General features: G+C 40.2%; 3 protein-coding genes across 5 annotated transcripts; 2 read left to right on the forward strand and 1 right to left on the reverse strand.

The window, feature by feature from the left end:
- The first annotated feature begins 2,734 nt into the window (after positions 1-2,734).
- commd4 (COMM domain containing 4) lies at positions 2,735-5,563 on the forward strand. The gene is made up of 8 exons (XM_028586270.1): positions 2,735-2,843; positions 3,154-3,225; positions 3,321-3,386; positions 3,477-3,516; positions 4,060-4,179; positions 4,990-5,070; positions 5,196-5,372; positions 5,481-5,563. The coding sequence occupies exons 1-8, from the start codon at positions 2,841-2,843 to the stop codon at positions 5,519-5,521; spliced, it is 600 nt and encodes a 199-aa protein (XP_028442071.1). The 5' UTR covers positions 2,735-2,840; the 3' UTR covers positions 5,522-5,563.
- A 306-nt stretch (positions 5,564-5,869) lies between these two features.
- neil1 (nei-like DNA glycosylase 1) lies at positions 5,870-11,806 on the forward strand. 2 transcript variants are annotated; one of them, XM_028586266.1, is made up of 10 exons: positions 5,870-6,269; positions 6,965-7,442; positions 7,525-7,644; positions 10,409-10,517; positions 10,619-10,712; positions 10,803-10,924; positions 11,012-11,039; positions 11,129-11,199; positions 11,298-11,511; positions 11,627-11,806. In XM_028586266.1, exons 2-10 carry the CDS (start codon positions 6,988-6,990, stop codon positions 11,671-11,673), a joined length of 1,260 nt encoding a protein of 419 aa, XP_028442067.1. In that variant the 5' UTR covers positions 5,870-6,269; positions 6,965-6,987; the 3' UTR covers positions 11,674-11,806. The 2 variants fall into 2 exon arrangements, with proteins under 2 accessions (XP_028442067.1, XP_028442068.1); XM_028586267.1 differs by having other exon boundaries at positions 10,439-10,517.
- Positions 11,212-19,053, reverse strand: man2c1 (mannosidase, alpha, class 2C, member 1). Of its 2 annotated transcripts, XM_028586264.1 has the most exons (26): positions 18,872-19,053; positions 18,421-18,546; positions 18,202-18,325; positions 18,043-18,113; positions 17,777-17,954; positions 17,500-17,689; positions 17,031-17,137; positions 16,830-16,940; positions 16,594-16,686; positions 16,363-16,479; positions 16,181-16,276; positions 15,938-16,083; positions 15,469-15,592; positions 14,873-14,994; positions 14,704-14,789; positions 14,470-14,616; positions 14,303-14,382; positions 14,077-14,171; positions 13,872-13,976; positions 13,609-13,765; positions 13,330-13,473; positions 12,901-13,010; positions 12,716-12,795; positions 12,495-12,637; positions 12,305-12,408; positions 11,212-12,038 (listed from the first exon to the last, which is right to left on the reverse strand). In XM_028586264.1, the coding sequence occupies exons 1-26, from the start codon at positions 18,970-18,972 to the stop codon at positions 11,924-11,926; spliced, it is 3,072 nt and encodes a 1,023-aa protein (XP_028442065.1). In that variant the 5' UTR covers positions 18,973-19,053; the 3' UTR covers positions 11,212-11,923. The 2 variants fall into 2 exon arrangements, with proteins under 2 accessions (XP_028442065.1, XP_028442064.1); XM_028586263.1 differs by having other exon boundaries at positions 14,303-14,616.
- Positions 19,054-24,282: the final 5,229 nt, after the last annotated feature.

Raw genomic sequence — 24,282 nt, forward strand, 5'->3', positions numbered from 1 at the left:
TGGTGTAAATGATGTTGCAAAAAGATGCTACACAAAGGGAGATATTTGTGACACGTTTTTCCTGTTTCCCGGGTGAATCTGTATTGTATAAACCGTAAAATAAATAAATGTGATTTGGAATTTTGTGGCTTTTTAGTTCATCTTGTTATCTTTATGATCATTTGTAATGAACTACTAAAATGAAAATAAGAACAGTTTATTTTACAGTGTCCTTGTTACATGTAGTTACTGTAAGAACTATAAATTATGCATAATTACATGTAACACACCTTAACCCTATATTCAGATGCAATTAATTATATTAAGAACTTAAATGTATAAGTAAAGTGTTGTTTGATCTACACGTGATTATAACGTGTTATAGACGTTCAGGTATGACTGGACCGATTTTGGACCTTTTTAGAACCTTTGTCAAGTTTAGATGTGTAAACGTCAAGATCGCCGTTCACGATTTAACACAATGGGTGTATGATTGTTTAATATGCAGGCTTATAGCCTACACTTATGCAGAAACACACCTTATAAACATCCAGAAGAAGACTAATTCTGGCGTCCAGGGACGCGCAGAAAAGACGTGGAATTCACGGCCAGAAAAGACGTGGAATTCACGGCCAAGTGACGTCAAAGACGTCGGTTCAACTTTCATTTTGGAACTATTTTTCAACCATGACGGGACGTCTCGTACGGACGTCTTTTCAACGGTCATTAAACGTCCAAATGTTTGCTGGGAAATAGTCTAAGGGCGTTTTCACACATACCTCGTTTGGTCCGGACTTTCGGACTTTTTAGTTTGATCCGAACCAAAATTACAGGTGTGAAACCTCCCCCAGACCGCGGTCCGGATCAAAAGACCAAATTTTGGTCCGATAAAAAGAGGTGGTCTCGGTCCGGACCAAACTGAACCATGGTCCGGTTCGTTTATAGTGTGAAAGCATTTTTTGGATGGTTCGAACTTTTGGAACAAATACAAGAAGCTCTGGCAGGCTCTCCTTGTGTTACAAGACCGGGGAAGCTCCTTTAAGGTGCTTAGTGAGAGAGAGTGACGGTGAATGCGTTCAGAGAAGACAGCTGTCGGCTATCAGAGCAGAGAATACATCAGCAGTTTATTTGTTAAGTGGTAAATGTACAGCGTAGGTTTCAGTTTGTCTCTGAATAAATGCTCCAGAAAGAAAGTTTCCGTGTCTTGCTTCCTAACATCACAATAAAACAAAAAGGGCCGCGGCAGTAGGGGGAGAGCAGCAGTCAGTTGGAAAAACTCCGACACAAAGAGAGCATATGAGAGGACGAGGAAGCCCTTCAACAAACCAATCAGTTTCTGTATCCAGTATCTGGAGACGTAGCTCACGTATGTGATGACGGCAGGACGTAGGTTTGTCACGTATAGATCTTTAGTGCGCTTGCAAAACTGCAATGTGAAACCACAACTTAGGGCGTTTTCACACATGAAAGTCCGAACCAAGGTCCGGACCAAGGTTCATGTTTTTGTTACATTGTATACATTTGATCCGGTAAGTATGCGTGACAAACTCGTCCTGTGTCGGAGTTTTTCCAATTGGTTTGTTGAAGGGCTTCCTCCTCTCATATGCTCCCCGGAGTTTTTCCAACTGACTGCTGCTCTCCCCCTACTGCCGCGGCCCTTTTTGTTTTATTGAGATGTTAGGAAGCAAGACACGGGAACTTTCTTTCTGGAGCATTTATTCAGAGACAAACTGAAACCTACGCTGTACATTTACCACTTAACAAATAAACTGCTGATGTATTCTCTGCTCTGATAGCCGACAGCTGTCTTCTCTGAACGCATTCACCGTCACTCTCTCTCACTAAGCACCTTAAAGGAGCTTCCCCGGTCTTGTAACACAAGGAGAGCCTGCCAGAGCTTCTTGTATTTGGTCCAAAAGTTCGAACCATCCAAAAAATGCTTTCACACTATAAACGAACCGGACCATGGTTCAGTTTGGTCCGGACCGAGACCACCTCTTTTTATCGGACCAAAATTTGGTCTTTTGATCCGGACCGCGGTCCGGGGGAGGTTTCACACCTGTAATTTTGGTTCGGATCAAACTAAAAAGTCCGAAAGTCCGGACCAAACGAGGTATGTGTGAAAACGCCCTTACCGGATCAAATGTATACAATGTAACAAAAACATGAACCTTGGTTCGGACTTTTCGGACTTTCATGTGTGAAAACGCCCTTAGTAGCCTAATACAGATTACCAATACCAGACACCGGAAACCAGTATTTTTACTGGATCTACTGACTCATCTGATATATATATATAAAACAGTTCCACATTGACTGATATTTCCTTTCCCACAATATCCCCCCACACACACACACACACAGACACACACACAGACACACACATACAGACACACACAGACACACAGACACACACACACACACACACACACACACACACACACACACACACACACACACACACACACACACACGCAATACATTTAACATCAGCACAAAGGCCAAGATATTCTTTATTCAACCTTCCACTGTTGGTTACCTTGTCATGTTTTACAGTTTTATTAGGGATCAAATTTCTGTCGTGGACTTCTGAAACATAGAATAAATCATGTGTATAGGCAATTCTCCCAACATTATGAAGTATCAAAATGATACCACATCCAAAGTATGTTTTTGAGCTGTAAACTATAGGGCCAGAGACATGATATAAATAAGAGTCAATGATGCCATCCAACATCAGGACCATAAACTGAAAAGGGCGTTTCATTTTCCTTCGTCCAATCAGATGTGAGGAAGCAGAAAGTACGGTAGTTCCTGTTCAGTTCTTCTTCCGTGTGTAGCTGGTCAGCTGACTGACAGCCATGGTAAACACGTTTAATTATCGTATTATTTCACACTAGTTTGCTTATTTAACTGTTAGAAGCCAGTTTGTTTAAAGGACATTTTAGTTGCATGATTTATACATGTCTTAGATAATTATTTACCTTAACACTATCGGGCTTTAGTCCGGCTTTTAGATAGCTAGCAGGCTAAGCTAGCTGGTAGCGTTTGTAATACATCCATGGTTTAATGATGGATAACGTTAGCTAAAGCAAATGCTAGCGTTACAGTTTGTTGAAGGACTGCCTTTTGTAACAGTGAAGTAAACAGTATGTGATGTCTTGTCTGTTGTAGCGATTCCGTTTCTGTGGAGATTTGGACTGCCCAGACTGGGTACTTGCCGAAATCAGCACATTAGCGAAGCTTGTGAGTAATTATATAGGTCAATAAAGTGTTTTCAGTGTCCGTTTATAGTATTTTTATACTAATACTTGTGTTTTTCGGCCCCACTAATGTAACAGTCAAGTGTCAAAATGAAACTCCTCTGTGCTCAAGTGCTGAAGGATTTGCTCGGGGATGGTATTGATGTAAGAGTTCTAACCCTTTCCACATAATCACCATACGGTATAGTCACAATTCACTCACACTAATCAGAGCTTTCTTCTCTTTTATCTTAGTATGACAAGGTTACAAAGCTAACTGCAGATGCAAAGTTTGGTAAGTCTCCCACATACTGCAGATATTTTACAAATGTTAAAGTAGCAACACCACAGTTTAGAAATATATTACAAATAAAGAGTCTGCAATAAAAAACGTGTCGTAATTAAAAATTACAGAAGTATTAGTAGAATATGTGTAAACTGACCATAAACACTGCTTGGGTAGTAAAAGTGCATCATGTTTTAAGCTCATCATATGTTGTGTGTGTGTGTAAAATCTTCTCTAGTCTCTAATCTAACTAGTAACTGAAGCTGTCAAATAAATGTAGTGGAGTAGAAAGTAATTTTGATTATTTGCCTCTGAAATATAGTGACATAGTAGTATAAGGCAGCATTAAAAACTCAAGTAAAGTACCAGTACTGCAAAAAATATCACAAGTAGAGTACTTGAGTAAATGTAGGCTACTTAATTATATTTCGCTACCGCTGGTCCTGTACTTAAATCTCACTTATACACTTTACATACAAGCCTATAACACAGTCCTACTTGCATTGCATTTAATGTTATGACATGCATTCGTGACATCAATCCATCTTGCAGAGAGCGGAGACATCAAAGCTAGTGTGGCAGTGCTCAGCTTCATTTTCTCCAGTGCAGCGAAGCATGATGTTGACAGCGAATCTCTGTCCAGTGAGCTGCAGCAGCTTGGTCTGCCTAAAGGTTTGTCCACTGGGCTTCCCTATGTTTGGTATAAAAATGATAATGATGTTGTATACACTGTAGTAACACATGCACAGACATCTTTCCATGCTTACATTTTTGCCAAGAGTAAGGACAGGTTGGTTGTTTAAGCAGAGCAAAGGTGGAGAAACATCTGACAAATGTCTTAGTTCTTAACTACCAGGGACACATACCTTAGGGCTCCTTGACAATCAAGGGCCTCTGAATACAGACTTATACTTATATATTAGTAAGATATGCACACTTAAATATTATTAGAATATGAGTATGAGTCCAAGTTTGGAAAAATCTAAATTTAAAAATTCATAGTGCACAGACAACTGTCCTTCTCCTAGAAACATGCATGTCCCAAATCACAGTCTATTGTGTTATTATTGGAGCTCACTGCATTGCATAATTGTCTATTGTGTAACTAAATTATGAAAAAAAACAATCAGAAGGCACTTGAAGGCACCGTCAATGCACAATGTACAGTATGAACAATGCGTAGTGGGGTGGTTGGGGTAATGCATTGTGACTTTGGTGCATTGACGGTATAAAACCATCAATGTCGACTCTGCCAGTTTAAGATTCCGCTTTTTTAAACCAACTTTATTTGATAGAGGTTGACTATTTTTCAAGTACTTTCTGGCTATTACTTCTTTTCTCTTATTGATCTGTTACTTCTGTATTAATTTGCCGTCAAAGTGTTTCTGCTAATTGTGTGTTAAAACACTTTTATATGAGTATGTACTTAAAATAAATCTTGACTTTACTATTAATTACACATAAACGCATCCATTGCTTTAGAACACACAATGGGGCTCTGCAAATCATATGAAGACAAGCACTCGGCACTGCAAGGCAAACTAAGAGAGACAAGCCTGAGATGTAAGTATTTCTGTCTATCTTGTCATTTTCAAAGAGGAAGACAAAAATAACTGATGATGAGAGCTGTCCTCTGTGAGGTTGCTGACTCAGAGGTTCCATCAATTCTGCCCTGTAATGAATTGCAGTGGGCCGACTGGAGGCTGCGTCATGGCGCATTGACTACACTCTGAGCTCCAGTGAGCTGAGGGAAGTGAATGAACCAATAATTCAGCTTAAACTGCAGACACAAGGAGCAGAGTCGGGTTCCACAGAGACGACTGTTGTTTCTGTTTCTGCTGACAAGTTCAGAGTCTTGCTTGCAGGTTAGTTCTAGATCCTGTCAAATTGCAGTTCTTTTCTTTTCTCATTTCAAGCATCTTTATTAGCCGTGATTATGTTGTGATGATTGTTTCCTCTGTGTGTTTCTACAGAGCTCAAACAAGCCCAGACTAGGATGAATGCACTACAATGAGGATGATCACAAGCCGAAAAGAAATTATGCCGATAAGGCTACCAAAAGAGCCAGACTTACATCTTGTACAGTACAATTTTTTAATATTTAGTCATCTCAAAGGTCATGTGAATGACTTAGTCCTTATTTGTTATGACTGATATTTAGTAGTATTTTTCTACCACATTAGTAATAATTGGTAGAAATATTTCCAGACTGAACAAGAATACTGAATGGAACATTTTTGTAAAATATTATATATTGATTAACATTTTTATTTGAATTATGTTCATAATTTGTGTTTTTTTCTTAATAAAGTTCATATTAAATTACAATAAAATGTGAAACACGGATATATTTGTATCCTTGCTAGTTTTCACCACGCCTACATATCCCAACATGCATCGGGGCTGGGCTGTTTGCTCCTGTTGTGCTTGTACATTGCGTTTCCTAGAAAAGCTCAGTTAAAATTGTTAATTGTTTACAATAACTAGTTAGAAAACATGACCGAAGCATCCACTTAGATGAGAAACATGAGAAATGCCTGATGATAAATTACGAGCGCGGAAAGCATCGAGGTCTTGCGACTTTTTCGGATTAAGTAATGGCCCACCGTGACGTGACAACATGTTTGGTAACAAGCATGTTGTGAAAGCCTTTTGGTGAGAGTAGACGATCTCGACAAACTCCGCAGGTTATGTGACTGCAGTTCGAGTCTGTTTAAAGTATAGACAAGTTTATCAACGGCGTGGTCTATTTCCTGGTTTGGGTAAGTTGATAGAAGCCCCAATCTAATGAAAACGCCGACTTTTAACTTCTCAGAGCGTCCAATTTAACAAAATACACTCTGGACAGGCATGTGTAGGCGACGTGAAATAGTTGTGTGGTCTGTGTGCAATTCTAAGGGATTGATATGTCAATGTGAATAATGTTTTAGGTCTGAGGCCGGATGTGTTTTTGAGTTTTGATGTGCATGCTTTGTTGTGTCTGTGGCATAGATGCCAGGATTTTAGAAATACTGAGTTCACAATTCCCCACAACACACACCCCACCACTCTGGTTAACATAAACCAATGTTTTTATATATTTTTTTTATTTAGAATTTTTTTAGATATTCATAAACTCTTCAATTGCACTTTCGGTAAATTTTATTTTCCTCACAAGGCCTATATGCAGTTTCAAACCGGTCTCCACACTCAGGAATAAAATTCTGAGGGAGAAAAGTTATAAAAGTAGTCGAATGTAAACGTGTTCAAATACTAGAATAAACTTCTCAAAAGTGTTTAATTGTAGAATGTAGACTTTTCCCAGGTTGACACACACACACACACACACACACACACACACACACACACACACACACACACACACACACACGTCCTAAGTGTCCCATTAAATATAGCAACGGCTCTTGATGTTTATTTTGTCATGTAATCTTTCCTTGGCCACTTTTGTTCTCTGTAGAACTCTTCTTTTGTTCCAACAAAATGCCCGAGGGACCAGAGCTCCACCTGGCCAGCCTTTACGTCAACAAAATGTGCGCAGGAGTGGTGTTTACTGGACCGGTCAGAAAATCTGAAGTCAGCAAGAATCCTGATGTGCCCTTCACCTGTGAGGCCTACTGCATCACTGCTGCTTCTAGAGGGAAGGAAGTGAAGCTCACGCTGACGCCCATGAAGAGTGATGATCCAAAAGAGAGAATGAAGGTGGGACAAGCAGACCAGCCCATGGACGTAGTCATTCGCTTTGGGATGTCTGGCTATTTCCGTTTCACCACAGAGGATGAGCTGCCCAAACATGCCCATCTGCGTTTCTATTCCAAAGAGACGCCCTGCAGAGTGCTGAGCTTTGTGGATGCACGTAGGTTTGGCAGCTGGCAGCCCAATGGGACGTGGCAGTCTGACCGAGGGCCCTGCGTAATGTTTGAGTACGAAAGCTTCAGGTTTGTAATGCTGAGAGTGTCACTTGAGTCACCTGCTCAACCAAATGATCACCATCACACTGACCAGTTAATAACTTTGCAGGGAGAAGGTTGTGTCACACCTGTCTGACCGTGCCTTTGACAAGCCTATCTGTGAAGTTCTGCTCAATCAGAAGTACTTCAACGGTATCGGGAACTACCTGAGGGCTGAAATCCTATTCAGGTGATAAACTTGAACCATTCAGATGACACACTATACAGTTATGTGTAGGGATGCACTGATACTGAACTTACGTGGATCCGATTTAAGACACGACAATCCACTTTAAATATAGGCCTGTGACTAACAATTGTTTCAATTCTGGAATATGAAGGATTTCTTTTGAATGAATTGTTTTGTCTATAAAAACTGAGAGAGGAAACTTTAATTCCCCATGGATGAAAATGTCATCCTCAAATTACTTGTTTTGTCCAACAAACAGCCCCCAAAATATTCAGTTTACAATAAAATATGACAAAGAAAAGGAGCAAATCTTAACATTTGAAAAGCTGGAACCAGTGAATATTTGTTTGTTTTTTGTTGTAGAAAAAAAGACTACTATAAATTATCAAAAGGTTGCAGATTAATGTTCAGCCAAACAACTAATCATTTCAGCTCTAAATAAATACAATTTCTTCATCAGTCATTATAAAATTCAGTGTTTCCTCTAGCTGCTACATCAATGTTATTGACCGATAACCTGAGTTGAGGTATCAGAATCAGTATTTGGAAAGAAAAAGGTTGATCAGTGCATCCCTAATTATTATTATTATTATTATTATTATTATTATTATTATTATTATTATTAGCATTTACTTATTTACAGGGAGACAACCAATATTTCTGGAAATGTTCTCATATGCAGGCATGAAAACGGGTCAGGGGTGAAAAAGGTGAGAAGGATATAACCCCTCTAGGGGGGTCCGGGGGCATGCTCCCCCAGAAGAAAATTTTAAATATTCCATATTTTAAAGCATCAATCTGATGCATTTTGAGATGCATTTTTTGCCAACCAACACTATAATATTTCAATATGCACTCATTAAAGTTAATTTGACTGGCAAAACAGTTAAAAGTCCTTCTGACATTACACAATAATAAGTCATAATTTTTAAAAACTAAAATTTTGGATACATTTTTACTTCTTCCAATCATATGTTAAATAAAGAGTCAATGTGGATTTACATATTGCAATAATATAATCCTACAATGAATCTGTGACTACGTTTACAAGCTGTCAATTTTCGGGTTATGGTCGGTTAAGGTCACTATTCGGGTTTCTGAAACATTCGGAATAACCCGTTTACATGCGTGAGCAGAGAGAGTTACTCCTCTATACATGGAATTTGTAATCAATTGGCAATATCCCGATGTAAACGGCGACGCACGGTTAGCGTAACTTTTCGGTCACCTTCTTATAAATCTCACTATCTCGGTACTTTCTGCCGTCAACAAAAGACATTATATTCATGGTTTTCACCACACTGATAAATAAATCGGTTTCCTCCTCGCTCCAAAAGTGTGGTGCTGTGCTGCGTCTCGCCATGTTTACCTCTACTTCTTGTTTACTTCCGGTATACTGCGCGCAGGTTTTCTGGTGCATACAAGAAGTTTATCTATTTAGAAGACCAAGATTCCTTCCGAATAGAAAATGCGCAGAACACAAATCAATGTTCCTTTTGATGGGGATATGCCGATACGCGTTTACATGACCAAAATATCGGGTTAGAAAAGGATTAACCCAGGGATCATTTTCAGGAATATGAGCATATTTGGGTTTTTGCCGGTGTTTACATGGCCGTAAACGTAGTGATTGTGAAAACTAAACTTTACTACTTTGGCCAGGTCCTCATCAAAAAAGCAAATTAGTACATTCATGATTTTGTCCATGTTGATATTAGCTGCTTATTAAAAGCATCGCATTGTTTATCTTTTCATATAGCTACGTCTAGACTCTGGGACAAGGCCGTTATGTTTAAATACCTGCCATGCTAATTCCAAACGGACAGCTTTGTCAAGGCAGTTTTGGCTTCAGATAGCTTTTACACAGTGGCCACACGGCCATAATGACAAATCATGTTCCGCTATGAACGTGTGCACACGTATTGTTTGTATCACGGTCGGTCAGCGAAGGCACAGTCGCAGCAGTAGCAGTCGTTGCTGGTAACATACTCGTATTACAGAGTGCACGGACTGAAGCTTTGTGACTAGCAAGCACTTTCTTACCGCTGCTGCCGTCCAGTGTCTTCCTTGAACATGCGCTGCGGAAGCAAGCACCCGGCTCCCTCAATTTGAGACACCAAGTGCTAAACAGCTTCCTGTCTCCACCCTTTTCCTCTTGTCCTTTATTCATGCCCAGCGCCATTTGTTTTAACTACTTTCTCAACTAAAGCTGCCTGTATCTACATGCTCCAAGTTTGATGAACTTTGCCTCCATTTTTTTAGCCGCATTACCACCATTGACATATAGCACCGCACTCTCACATTTTGGCAAAGACCCGCCCTATTTTGCATCTGATTGATCTGTAGTACCTTGCTAGATGGAACTAGTGGATACAAAGAACAAAAAGTAAGAGAAAGCCGGCACATGCATGAGGCAGAAAGCCTGGTACTGACAGACCTTGACTAACAGTAGGACTATACGGTTTAAAAATAAACAAAACAATTGGCAAGAAGGCAACAGGTAGTTGCTTTGCCTTAGTGCTTGTTCAATACAAATCAAGGTCAGACTATAAACGTCTGTTTTCTCCGTAAAGTGTTTTTCCTGTGAGGTTCTGGTACAAGTCTCAAGGTCTGTTTCCCGCCAGATATGAAAATCATGGCTTTCTTTCACTTCTTGGTTACTTGCGTCCTGCGGGGTGAGAAAGTGATTCAGAGACACTTTGAAAACAAAGGAGCCTTTCTGTTTATACAAAAGAATGGGTCTAAAGTAATGTATCTTTTTTAGGTTGAACATCCCACCCTTTGTTTCCGCCAGGACCGTACTGGAAGGCCTTGAGTCAGAAGATTTATGTGAAAACAAGAAGCCTTTGAAAAATGACACCACAGACACAAAGGTGAAAGAACCCAGAGAGACTCACATTTGTCAGATCATCAGACGCTCAACAATTACCCTTTTACATTTTCTAACAGTGCCTTTCTTTTTTCTGTGCACAAGACCTCAGACTGTGCTAAACAGAAATGGGTGAAAGGGGAGACGGGTGACCTGCTCAGACTGTGTCATACAGTTCCTCTAGAGGTGGTGAACTTAGGTTGGTTATCATGTGTTTGCCGTGAGCTTTATGAGTGAAATAGATTTTCCTGTGAAATGCCTACTGTTTCTGACACGTTTTGTGTCTTAGGTGGAAAGGGCTACAACCCTCAGAAAACAGACTACTCTGACTTTAAGGCATGGCTGCAGTGTTACTACGTGGATGGAATGAAATCTATCGGGGACCATAATGGCAGAACTATGTGGTTTAAAGTGAGTTAATAGGAAAATCCTATATTTTAATCTCTGGCACAGCATATTATAGATCATTGATTCTTATGCCTACTGTTCCAATTTCAGGGAGATCCCGGCCCCATGGCTCCTAAAGGTACTTTGAATACATGAAACTGAGAACTTTAGCTGAAATGTATCTGAGAATAGTCTGTGTAAACGGAGCTGTCTTTTTTCACTCAATAGATTCAAAGTCATCCAAGGCAAAAAAGAGAGCAAAGAAAGAAGATGGCCATGATTACACTAACAAGAAAAAGGTCAGAAATCAGTGACTTTTTATTTTATTTTTATTTTTTTGCTTGATAAAAGCTGAACTCTACAGATACAACTCTTAACACAAGTTTGATTTCATTAGGTGGTCAGGAAACGCTCAGAAAGTACATCAAAGAAGAAGGTGGTCAAACAGGAGACTGTGACTAAAACCCCAAAGAAAGAAAAGAAAGCACGTCCGAAGGAAGCCGGAACCAAGAGAAGAGAGGCTGAAAAGTCCCGAGAAGTAACTGCACCTCAACATGAAAAGGGATCAACTGCACGTAGGAGGAAGAGCAGCAGTGCAGAGCCAGCTGCAGGTGTGCTCATGATAATCTTTCAAAATGAAAAATCTTTTTGTTTGTTTTTTCTACTGGGTGAGTATTGGAAAGAAAATGAAACAGAATTTTAATCTCATAATCGTCCTTGTTGCAGGTCCACAGAGGCGGAGCGGGAGAGTGACCAGACAGAACAGTAAATAAAAAGAAAAGGGAGGCAGACTGTTTGGTACTGTTTTTATACTATTTCATGTTTTAATAAAACATATGTTTCTACAAAATTGACGCACAGTAATGCACATTGTTTTTGACTAGCTCAAAAAAATTAGCTAATTAAGTAGCAAAGTCTACTTTGAAGTCTCTTAATAAACTGCAGCACCAGATGATACATTTGATAGTTTCTACCCTTGGACCAAAGTGTTGGGACGACCCTGAGGTTTGGTAATTGCTGCATCTATGACAAGATGAGGAGAAGTGACGTAATTTGAAAGGGGCTGAAGTTCAAAGTGATTCCTTCTGATGTAATGTGGGCTGGCCGGGCGGCGTCATGTCTTTCCAGGAGATCACAACTGAAAAGGAAAAAAAAAAAAGATTATTTTTTGGGGGCTTTTCCCTTTATTAGAAAGTGGATAGATATGAAAGGGGGAGAGACATGGGGGATGACACGCATTAGGGCGGATTCGAACCCTGCACCGCTGCAGGACTCAGCCAACATGGGGCGAATGCTCTTACTGGGTGAGCTAGAGGCTGCCCCAAAAGAGTTTTATTCTTAATAGACAATCCAACATAAAAGATGCCAGACAGCAGGAAACACTATAAAAATAGAAATACTCACTGCCAGGCTTCCCTGACCGGAAGGGTGGTGCAGAGAGTTGCAGTCACGCTGCTCCCATGGGCCTCGTAGAGTCTGACTACAAGTGCCCCCTTCCTTTCCTCAGCCTGTTAATGGTAAATAGAGTAAACAGCCATTAGTAGGCTGACTGGATAAAGTCAAGCTAGGTCAAGTTTAGCATTTGACGGGATACCTGTTTAATGGTCTCCAGGATGACTGCTGCGGTGCTGATGGAGAAGGCACTCCAGGGCTCAGTGTCGGGAGTGCACTGGAATGACCTCAAAGGGAAGTTAAGGTTGTATGCACACTGGATGACTGAGGCATCTTGGAAGGATCCTATATTACAAAACAGAAAACATGTTACAAGTTCCATAGTCAGAATTTTAAGGTTCGATGAGAACGATTCAATCCTACCGGTATGTGGCATGATTGCATAGGTGAAATGATGAGTCCCCATGTCAGCATTGACATCTGGTGCCTTAGGTGCTCTCAGTCTAAGACAAAGACATCTATTTTTAGATGCGAGTATTGTTTAAATCCGGTGAAGCTGAATTGTACTGTTTATAGAATTGTTGTTTGCGAACTGTGGGAAACCTCACAGGGACAGCGTCATAGTATTCTTGTGGACTGAATAGCCGTATTTGCAGTCATTCAGCAGTGCAACCCCAAAGTTGTGCTCCGACAAATCGGCCCATTTGTGACCCCAAACCTGAGAAAGAAGCCATGATGAAAAACAGCAAAGACGATACAAAGCATTTCAACAGCATTATTTTTATGACAGCATCACTGACACCCATAAAGCGAGTTTACCAAATAAGCCAGGCTTGATTTGATTAGTCTGACATATAAGTGAATTCGGTTCAAATTAAATATAGTTCCAAGTTCAGTTACTATGGCAACTTATGCTGGAAGACTAACCGTTGTCCTACAGTTTAGGCCAAAACAGGACACTAGGCGTTGCTGTCAAAATACCCATTAAGATCAGTGTATGTTAAGCTGAATATGAATCTACTTGTATAGCGTTGTACCTCAAATCTGGCCCAGTCCCATGAAGTGTTCCTGTGTGTGGGTCTCTGCAGATGGCCAAACTGGATCTCATACGTAGCATTGGGGCTGTGTACTCGCACAGGGAATTCCACCTTAAGAAACTTGTGTGACTCTGCCCACTTCACCTGAAATTGGAGGATGAAACATTTGGCATTTCTTGGGTTTTGAAGAATTTGTCTATTACATCAGTGGTTTTCAAGATCCCTCCAGATATATGCTATTGTTAATTATTATTGTTATTATATATAGTTATAAAGTACCTCTGTGTTGAATTTGATGTAAGGAGACATGGCGTCCATGACAATCTCCTGTGTGATAGTGCTCTTATCACTGATCCTGAGGGTGAAGCTGACACTGCCTCGGAGCCCACCTGAGGACAACACACGAAGAGGCTGCACCACCTCCAGAACCGGCTTCCTATAATGGGCAATCCTACAGTTAGGTTCTTGTTATTCATATCTAAAATACCTGAAAATACTGTCATAAGGTGGCAAAAGATAGATGAAACAGTAATGACTGGCACCTTGTCTGCAGATGGTAGTCCATTACATCCCAAGCATCCCAGTACAGAGGAACATCATCAAACATAAGGAACTGGTTCCCATGACCGCTGTCTGGAATGGCTTCTCTGATAGCAACCAAGTGGTGAGACAGATGTTTCAGTAAAGAAAATGAATTCAGTGTATATTCAGTAGAAGAAAATATGGCCACCTGTGGTCCTACGGTACCTGTTGGCATTGATCAAACACAGCGACGCCAAAGTGCCATCTTTGTTTATGACAGTCTGTAACATCCCGTTGTCCATGAGGACAGTGCCGTCGGCCTGTAATTACACATCTGGGTTAGCCAAATTAAATATATATATATATATATATATATATATATATATATATATATCTATATCTATATATATATATATATACACACACACACACACACACACACACAACATACTTGTAGAGTGACCGAGACTGGAGCCACAGGCTGTGTGTCTCTGACAGGGGAAAACCCGATGCTGGGAACTCTTACCAAAGCTGCAGAACAACAAATACCACAGAGCATCAGATGTGCAGTTGTAGTTCGGAAGGCAACAACATAAGTATTGTAAATATCCAACATACCCAGATCAGGTTTACCAGCGCCATCTTGAATCTGGACGACTTCATGCCGCTCCCATGGCAGAGAGTTGAACACCCCAGTGGAGCTGCCTTTTGACCCCAGGGCACCACAGGCACCATGCAGCAGTGCAGCACCATCACTGCGGATATCTAAAACACAGTTCAATGTTCTTTTTATTTGGAAAACAACAGATCGACATGGCTGTGGTTTTAATGGACAGCTACCAAGAACCGTACCTTCATAATACCTAAGTGCATCCTCCACAACCATCTCTATACAGCTGCCAGGAATCACATCATGGAATTGGTTCAGAAGAAGCAGCCTGCAAGGGAAACCATTTTCATACTGTAACAACAGAGACCACATCTTTATTCATCAACAAACTTTTAAAAGATGTATCCGGACCTCCAGAGCTCCTGCAGTTTTTCCACAGGATACTGAAAAGTCCTGTCCTGACACAGCGCCAAGCTGCTGGCTATCTCAACGTCATGAAGCAGCGTCTCACACTGCCGGTTCCCTCGTTTAATCTGGAAACAATGAAGCAAACCTGATCATAACTGCACTTTATTATACAGTACAAACATTGTCTTATTGTTTTACGCAGTTCCTCTTATTTGTGCTTTTTTTGTGGGTCTGTATTTTGTTGTAAGGTGTTACAGGTAATTATGCCGCCCCCCTGTATATATGCATGTGTATCTGCCTTTTCTTATATATTTATTCATTCATATTTATATTTTGCAATCAAGACTATTAGTACGATTGGTAAAATGAAACAATCCAAGTAAATCCTGCATGTAAATAATCTTTACTATTTCCCCTACAGTCTATCAGAGTGTTAAAGCTGCAGCACATTTGTTTATATAGACTAAAGTTTTATAATGCTAATGTTCTTGTTGTTTTTTTCTGGACTAGTTGTGTGCTTGGATTTTTTTTTAAGTGAAATTACTTTTTTTATTGACAAAGTTGAATTTCTTCTTAGAGTGTACAGATTTTTATTCTACCTGAGCCTGTGTGGTGTAGGTGCCGTTGTGCAGCTCAAGGAAGAGCTCTCCGGTCCAAGTACAGAGCAGATCTGAGCCAGCCTGAAGCTGAGAGAAAAGCTCGTCAGGACTGGACATCTGGACCCTGAGAAACATATACAAATTGGACGTGGGGGTGACCAATGCAACTCTGGTTACGCTTTTGTTATTCATTCTGACTAAAACATAATAATCATGTTTTAGTCAGAATGAATAACAATGTAGTCTTGTAGAACCACATCCTAATGACATCAGAAGACAACACTCATATCCACTCATATATTCTGCATTTCACAAGCTTGGAGGAGTCTACTGCCTTTGTGCCGGCCCACCCTATTACGACAATCTAGTGCATGAAAAGTAAATATATAACTCATGACTAATTTACTCGTGGGATGTATTGAAGGGCTTGGTTTTTGTAACTGATGAGTGTGTGGGACAGGAAACTGACTTGGGAAGTCCATCTGTGTCCTGGACCCGATTCAGTCGGTCTAGCATCAGTTGTGTGGGTCCACCGCCACCATCACCAAAACCAAACAACACCGCACTGTGGTTAGATCTGCCTTTATCTTTGTTATTCTTCACTGAGTTCATCAGCTGTGGGCAGAGAAAAACCAGGATTCAAGCTTCGTGAGGATTGTAAAAATTCTCTGCACAGACTCAACATGTTATGTGTACAATAAACCAAACTCACGTCTTCAACCTTGCCCTTCATTTCATAGGAATTTCCTGGTGGGAAGTGGGTTAAAACCTTCGAGCCATCCAGGCCTTCCCAGAAAAATGTGTTGTGCTTAAGAAAGACAATAAAGCAAATCAAAACTTAACAATCCAAACATTTTGTTTTTGTTGTTAAATCTGTGCCCAGGACCTACTTACAGGAAAGGTGTTGACCAAGTTCCAACTGAGCTTTTGTGTCAAGAAATTGGAAATGCCAGAGCCCTGCATTATTTGAGGAAGTTGGGCAGAGTAGCCAAACGTATCTGGAAGCCAGAACTAGAAAGAGATCCTTATATTACGCATATGTGATGAAAAAGAGGCCATAAATGTAGCAGACATTACATACGGAGGTAAACTCAGTTTATGTAAACATTTTTAATGAATCCCTACCTCTTTGCAATGGATTCCAAACTCGCGGTTAAAGAAGCGCTGGCCTTCCAGGAACTGCCGGACCATGGACTCACCTGAAGGCAGATTACCATCCTGACAGGCAAACATGTAATTAGTTCATCTTAACTTAGTAATATCATGTTCATAAAAAAAGTGCTGAGAGGCAGCAGCTTCAGTAACAAAATTTTAATTCACAACATACATTAAATATGATTGATTTGCAAGATCAGGTTTACCATTTCCACCCATGTTCCTCCAACTGGAATGAACTGGCCTTTCTTAACGTAATGCTGAATCTGGGAGAAGAGTCCAGGGTACCAGCTCTTTACCCACTGGAACTGCTGGGCCTGGACAAGAAGCAAATCAAGCTCAAAATTGAGGCCGCTCAGATTTGTAGAACCTTTAAGGCTTATACAAAACTGTTAGTGGGGAATCACCTGAGAGCAAGTAAAAACAAACTCTGGGTTCTTCTCCATTAAACGGATCACTGTCACCCAGCTTCGGCCACATTTGCGAATGGTCTCTTCGTATGGCCACAGCCAGGCTGCAGATACAGAAATTCAGAAATATTAACTCATTTGACAAAAATATTGGAAGATCATGCACATTTGTTATTAGTTCTTACTTCAAAAATAGGGCAGAGTATCATTTTTTACTATGTTTTTTAATATTGTTTTCCTACAGATACTTCTACAAAACCCCTTGTTGCTTTTAACAAAAGAAGCTAAACTCAAGCAGCCAGAGATAATAGCCTACATAAAATAGTCAAACATTGTTAAAATTATGATTTAAATCACTAACTATCTGATCACTAGTTAGTTACAAATCTGACTAGACATTCAACGCCAACTTTTCTGCTCAGTTTTCCATACTCAGAGGGACACATGTTAGACATCAAACTGAGACCAGAGTCTATGTGGCAGTGACCCATCGCATGAGCAGTGTGCTGGCTGTCTCCGTTCCGCTGGCTGAAGAAAGTGTGAGCCAGACTGTGAGCTTTGGAGAAAGAGCTGGGATCAGAGGGGTCGCAGAGGTTCACCATCTCATTGACAGTGAAGAGTGCCTGGTAGCCTCGTTGCTCTCCCTCTCCGAGTTCCTGTGATGGTAGAGAAAAGTTTACTGTCATTAAACTTCAACTAAAGTAAAGTAATGAACAAACATGTACTGACTTGTGTGACTTGACCTTTACGATGTCAATCAGCATCTCAAAATCAGTCAGCAGCTCCCGAACATCACTATTAAATACCACCAGCTCAGCCTTCTGTACAGAAAACTTCCTGTTTGAATCTGGGGCTGCAATCATGGACCCTTGACCAGCTCCAAAAAGTCCATTACAGGCCACCTCTACATAAAGGGTGACACTAAAGAACAAGAGAAAATATGAACATTTCAGTGAGCCAGGTTGGTTACAGAAGCTGCAACAAACTATGTACGGTTTGGTAAACTGACCTGTGTGGCTCCTCATCTTTCAGACAGTCAGACAGGATGTAACTCGTCTTTTCACCCTCTTTAGTCAGGCCCTACAAATCCACATGTCACTATGAAATCTAGTCTTATGTTTTGGCACTTGAATGTAGCCTGACTTAAATCAAACTCCTGCGACATTACCTGAACTGGCTGTTCATCTCTCCAAACCATCGATTCTCCATCGCTTTCCCACAGAAGATGAACCTCTTTCCCTCTCCAGGAGTCGGGGATTTTCAGGTTCACTTTAAACCAGCAAGTCCACCACCTTCAACAAGCACAAAGCTTGGGTCATTGCCAAGTTTAGAGGGAATAAAAAGATCTGACTGAGGGTGATAACGATTTTTATTTAATATTACTTACGTGGGTCCAAAGGTATCAGCCACTTCATAAGGTGCAAAGGTCTGCTTGGAGGCTTCTGTAAAAGTGATCCGTTTAGAGGACAAGAAGGAGGCCAGGGACTCCAATGGGCAAGAGTCTCCATAGAGTCTGCAAAGAAAAATCATTCAAAAAGTCAAACTTATTTATATAGCCAAAAATCACAAAGTGCATTAAGTATGATGAGCTCAGTACTATTTAAGACAACTTAACTACTCCCTGTAAATATTACAGTGATGAACAGTTGTATTCTCATAGCCTGTTGCAGACTGTTGAAACTGATCTACAAGAAACACTGTGAACAGCATAATGTGCATTTAAGAATAGGATATGTGATATTAAACAATCCTCTGTAGAAATCACAAAAACATGTTTGGTCTGCTGTACTTGAGTTCACTGTAGTCAAAGTCAATACAGCTGTGTGAAAGAAGCCTACCGTCCTCTCAGGTTGCAGTCTGTAAAATAAATATCAGAGATGAATTTCTCTGCTCTCTCGAGCAGAGTGCGCCTGTTCTTCAGCACAGGCTGGTGATACATCACAAAAACAACATGAAAAACACCTGCAGAATGGCGAGCACTCGGGCACACGGAAGCACGGAAGACAGAAATCTGCCAGAAAACCCGGAAGTAAAACTTATTGTTATTGTACCTAATGCAAGCAGCCACTAGATGGCGGTCATGTTCAACAACTGGCAACCATAGACTGCAATAATATGCTGGCAATAAGGTGAAATTTTTTGACTCTCAGGGGTCAGGAAGGGCACATGAACTGTCACCAGTGAGCATATTTTTACTTTTAACAGGTAAGATTGGTCAAATCGTGTAAAACAGACCTATTTATTTTTGGGTTTTGTGAACCGCTAGGCATTCAATGTCGAAAAACATCAATAGGTTAAATATGACTGTAGTTCACAGATGGTGCTGCTTCAAGTAAACCTGCTGGATTTGAGACTTGCCATTGAGAATGATAAAATGCAACGAAAATTTTACTTAATAAATATTTTTATTTTTTATTCTGAGACATTAGTTATTTATTTATGATACACAAAGTAACAACTGAAGAACATTATGGCACAAACAAAATGTACTTAATAACTACAGTTTAACACATGGAGTAGCACATTGTTTCTGAGATATGGCAACAGGATATCAACAGTGTAAATCTTCTGCTGGAAGACTGATACATGTCATTATGATGGTGTGCACTACCCTAACACTTTATTGTAGAGAAACAGTCACCCTGTACTTCACTTTACCCTTTCCTCATTTTTACTACATAGCTTGTTTAATTAGTCCAAAGTATCTAAGGTCTGGTCTTACAGTAAATGAGTCACTTTCTACGTCATACGCATGCAGATACTGTACACTGAACATAAACTCTAGCATCAAGAATGATCCCTAAGAAATGCATTAATTTAATAAACTCACAAGAGATGATACAATGGGCAAGGGAACCCTGTGAGAATGAAATGATGATGCAATAACTCCCTAGCCGTCCTGTGATTAACTGTACAGGCTGCAATCTAACTGAGAGGCTCTCAGGAGTCTTGTGATCAGACAGGCGGACAGGGGTTAGGGGTCAGCCCACGTGCAGCCTGAAAACACAAAAGCCTTTCTTTTTTTTCTCAGCATTATTCTCGGGGAAGGAGCTGTTTGTTTGTGTGTTTGTACGGAGCCAAGCGCCCTTTTATTATAAAATCCATAGAGCAGCTCTAAGTACAGGGTTGGTGGAAGAAATTTGGTATAGCCCATCCCACTTAGGCCACCCTACCATCAGGGATGTCTGTTGACTCCTATCCCCCTATTGTTTGGACTGTGGTTGGGCTTTCCACCACGCCGGGACAGGCCAAGGGAATGGGTGCCACGGTCAGACTTGACCTGAGATTCTCACCAGTTCAACTCTGGCCTTACTGTGTTTGCCTGGAAGCATGTGCGTGGAGCTCTCCCTAAGAAACTCACCACATCATGTCAGATAAATAATAGGGGGATTAGAGAGGACAGTGGTTTCTCTTGCTCTAAGGAAATAGTCATACAGCATAAAACAGCAAGGGAGGCCTACCTACCATGTTCTGGCCGCCACAACACAGCAAAGGAAGTACAGACTGTGGCTTGAGGAAAAAGCAGTGCTTCCAAAACCCCAGAGATGCATGCAAACTTTATCATGTGATCTACTTAAAGCATTCATGCTTCCACAACTGACCCATGGTACATGAATACAGAATGAGTGATGCAAAGGGACAATGGTCTCATGGTCCTGTTGAAGCGAAGTCCACAACGATGGGCTATACTGTTGAGCCGTACTCGTCTCTCTCTCCAAAGTTGTATCCAGCACCTTTGCATTTGTCCTGTTCAGCACTAGCTCTAATGAATAAAAGAACCAAAATGCATTCAGAATTTGATTATATCTCGAAATACATGCAATTTGACTTCTTATATGAAGTATTCTCTTTTAAGCTGTACATTTCTTTTATCTGAGTTTTCTTTTGCTGTTAAGATGTTTCTTATTTATTTCCTTGCTATATGTGAGCAAGAGGTAAGCCATGTATAAACAGAGAATGGCTGCTGATGCTTCTGTTGGTGTGAAGAACCTATGCAGTAAATAATTTGGAAGCTGGAAGAAAGAGACGGATTTGAAGGAACATTTGACACTGTTTAATGGAGAAAGCCTGCCACCGACCCATCAGTGAAGAAAATCACTAAGCCTCCAAAAGCGGATGTTGCATCATTAGCATAAAGAAATGAAAGAGGAGAAGTGATATCCACTGATGAGGAGACAGCTTCAAGGCACATTTTACCTCTGGAGTGCCTCTAATTTACATATTTTATCTCAAAGACATTTTTCTTTTCCCCAGATGTATTTGTGAAAGCAGGAGTTGTTGAAATGCACGATGTCTTCATATTGTCTAAAGATGTATTGAACATAATTTGTAAAATATTTGGCCATTTCACGATTAAAATCCCAACAATTATGAATCCTGTCTGATGATGATGATGAAAAAGAAAGCCCCCAGTTTGATTTTCAATTAGCAAAATCTCTTTAAAACACTATACTATTATGTTTTTTTCTAGTAGAAGATAGTCAGTCATGTCTTTCATTAATCTTACATTTTTGTAAACTTTCTTTAATTCTATTTTCAAATCAGCAGTTAAGCCACTAAAGTTTTACATGACATATTTATATTTTCATCCTCTTCACATTTGTTTCCTCCTGAATGTAGAAGTTATTAGGTGGTATAAGGTATAAGGTCCCATGACATGGTGCTCTTTGGATGCTTTTATATAGGCCTTAGTGGTCCCCTAATACTGTATCTGAAGTCTCTTTCCCGAAATTCAGCCTTGGTGCAGAATTACAGCCACTAGAGCCAGTCCCACAATGAGCTTTCCAGGATGTGCCATTTCTGTGTCTGTAGCTATTGAGGAGGAGAGAGGGGGGAGCAAGGTGGAGGTGTGGCCTTGACCAACTGCCACTTTGCTCGTTTGAAAGCCATGATGTCTCTCTCTCATGGGTGGGCCAAATTCTCTGGGCGGGCAAAGCAGAGAAAGGGGAGGTAACCTTGCTCCTTATGACCTCATAAGGAGCAAGATTCCAGATCTGCCCATCTGAGCTTTCATTTTCTTAAAGGCAGAGCAGGATACCCAGGGCTCTGTTTACACCTATTGCCATTTCTAGCCACTGGGTGACCATAGGCAGGCTGGGGGAACGCATATTAATGTTAAAAAACCTCATAAAGTGAAAGTTTCATGCCATGGGACCTTTAATGGTTATTATAGCACTAACACCAACGGTTCCTCTTGTGGATTCAGGTCCCTGCATAGTAAAACCTGAAAAGATTGGCAGGTTTATCATCTTGTTTGTCCAATTGTTTAACAGTCCTGCAAAAAGCAAACCTTGTCATTCATCTCGCTTTCTTCTAAAGTTAATTCTCAAATGCATTCATCAAATTTATACCACACAAAATCTCTGCAAGTCACACAGTAATGCAAACCCAAGAAAATATTCTCCAGGGCATAGTCTTTTATAGCAAACCACAATGCAAAATGGGCTCATGATTTATGTGACGTCACACTCGAGGATGACTAAGAGCGCCACAATAGACTGAACATTCCCAAAAATCTCAACTAATGAGGACACCACCCCTACAGTATAGTCTTTGATGCTTTTTAAAAACCCTATATTTACAGGTCGATTAAGGTTAACTATCCTTTGCAATTGTCCAATTTATAAATATATATAAATATGCAGGCGTCACCACCTAAAATAAATCATGGAAAGCTCTAAATTTGTTCACTTGGATTCAGGCATATAAATGTCTTCAAACATTGGGATGTCCACAAGGTTTGATCCCCCCCAAACAAATCACAAGCGTTTATCTCAAGTCTTGATGGTGCTAATAATGATGATGAAGTTGACAAGCTGTGTAGTTCAACAAACAGCATTTTAATGCAGTATTAAGTGCAGAGCACGATTTCAACCAGCATAATTGTGGTCTTGTTTTGTTGTTTTTGCCTTTTGCTTACCTTTTTTGCCTTAATAGACAGCACATTAAAGAGACAATGAGAACAAGTCCCAGTGTAGAGCCCACCAGTATGGGAACCAGTAAACCTGCATACCATGGAGCAACAGAAGCAGAAAAGATGATGTTATAATCAGGGTCTCACACTCTTTTTCTCCATTTTTTTTCATTTGGTATGTGCACATACAGTATGTGTGTAGTTTAACGATTTGATAGTGGAAAAAATTATTTTAAATTTTAAAAAATCAACAAAACTTTAACCCAAACAATTAAAAGCTTCACTTGTTATCATAGGTTACTCTATGCCATAGTATATACATTTATTCCATTAATGGTTTAGTTTGGTTATCTATTAGTTTAAGGCATGACTTCTGATATCCTTTTCTTTTATTAGTTAGTTGACAAATTCAGGCAGTGAGAAGGTAACTTGAACTCTTATGTTGTCTTATTTTTTGTTGGCCTACAAAAGGGAGGATTAAAGATTAAAGATGACATACAAGAAGGAAAGAAGCACAAAATATACAAAAGCATCATACCGGTGTTTATCCAAGAAAGGTCAGCTAAGTAACAGAGAAAAAAAGAGAAAAGAAGATGAAAATGAAATTCACAGAAGAATAGACACCTCAGATATAGTACATCCAGAGGAAAAAAAAGTTAAAAGTGTTAAAGATAACACAAAGAAATTCAAATTCAGACATGATGCACTTGGTGTTGCAGAATGGTTTTAACCTCACTTCTGTTCTTGGAATTCTATTTGTCTGCTTCAACATGATGTCTGTAAAATCATCTCAGCTATGTAGCCAGTCCTAAGACATTCTTGAATTGGTAATATGGTCTAGTACACATTCACACACTCCCAATCCCAGCTGGTCTTAGCCCTAAACACCAACGTCCTTGACCTGTGGTGTCCCCCAGGGGTTGATTTTAGGGCATTTATTTTTCAACCTTTATATGCACCCGCTTGGACAAACCTTTAATGATGATGAATATGATTTCTTACCATAGCTATGCTGATGATACCCTAATTTACTTAGCCCTCTCACCTAATGACTTTGGTCCCCTAGTCAATGCATCTACATATAAAGCAAGAAATCTCTGTCTGTAATGTCTATCTGGCTCACATATCTTGAGAACCGTTCATCCAATATACTTCACACTTGGGGGTTGTATTGCTGGTGACCCAGGGGAGTGCAGTGTTGAATGTGGTGTAGTTTGGCCAGAAGGTGGTGCTATGACAATGAACTCCACTTCTTTACTTTAACCTTAGAACTATTAGTCTCAGAAACGCCCATTTGCGTCCCGATTTAACGACATTTTGAAATGCACCCAAATC

This window comes from Perca flavescens, chromosome 8, assembly GCF_004354835.1.
Source record: "Perca flavescens isolate YP-PL-M2 chromosome 8, PFLA_1.0, whole genome shotgun sequence".
Taxonomy (NCBI): domain Eukaryota; kingdom Metazoa; phylum Chordata; class Actinopteri; order Perciformes; family Percidae; genus Perca; species Perca flavescens.

Excerpts from the sequence above, each read along its gene's own strand:
- commd4 (XM_028586270.1), top strand. Across the intron at positions 3,387-3,476 it reads TGCTCGGGGATGGTATTGAT|TATGACAAGGTTACAAAGCT; the intron begins GTAAGAGTTCTA and ends CTTTTATCTTAG. Across the intron at positions 5,373-5,480 it reads GTTCAGAGTCTTGCTTGCAG|AGCTCAAACAAGCCCAGACT; the intron begins GTTAGTTCTAGA and ends GTGTTTCTACAG.
- neil1 (XM_028586266.1), top strand. The coding sequence starts at position 6,988 with ATGCCCGAGGGACCAGAGCTCCACCTGGCCAGCCTTTACGTCAACAAA. Across the intron at positions 7,443-7,524 it reads TTTGAGTACGAAAGCTTCAG|GGAGAAGGTTGTGTCACACC; the intron begins GTTTGTAATGCT and ends ATAACTTTGCAG. Across the intron at positions 11,200-11,297 it reads ATTACACTAACAAGAAAAAG|GTGGTCAGGAAACGCTCAGA; the intron begins GTCAGAAATCAG and ends TGATTTCATTAG.
- man2c1 (XM_028586263.1), bottom strand. The coding sequence starts at position 18,972 with ATGTATCACCAGCCTGTGCTGAAGAACAGGCGCACTCTGCTCGAGAGA. Across the intron at positions 18,326-18,420 it reads GCTGATACCTTTGGACCCAC|GTGGTGGACTTGCTGGTTTA; the intron begins GTAAGTAATATT and ends TGCTTGTTGAAG. Across the intron at positions 16,084-16,180 it reads TGAAGGGCAAGGTTGAAGAC|CTGATGAACTCAGTGAAGAA; the intron begins GTGAGTTTGGTT and ends CTCTGCCCACAG.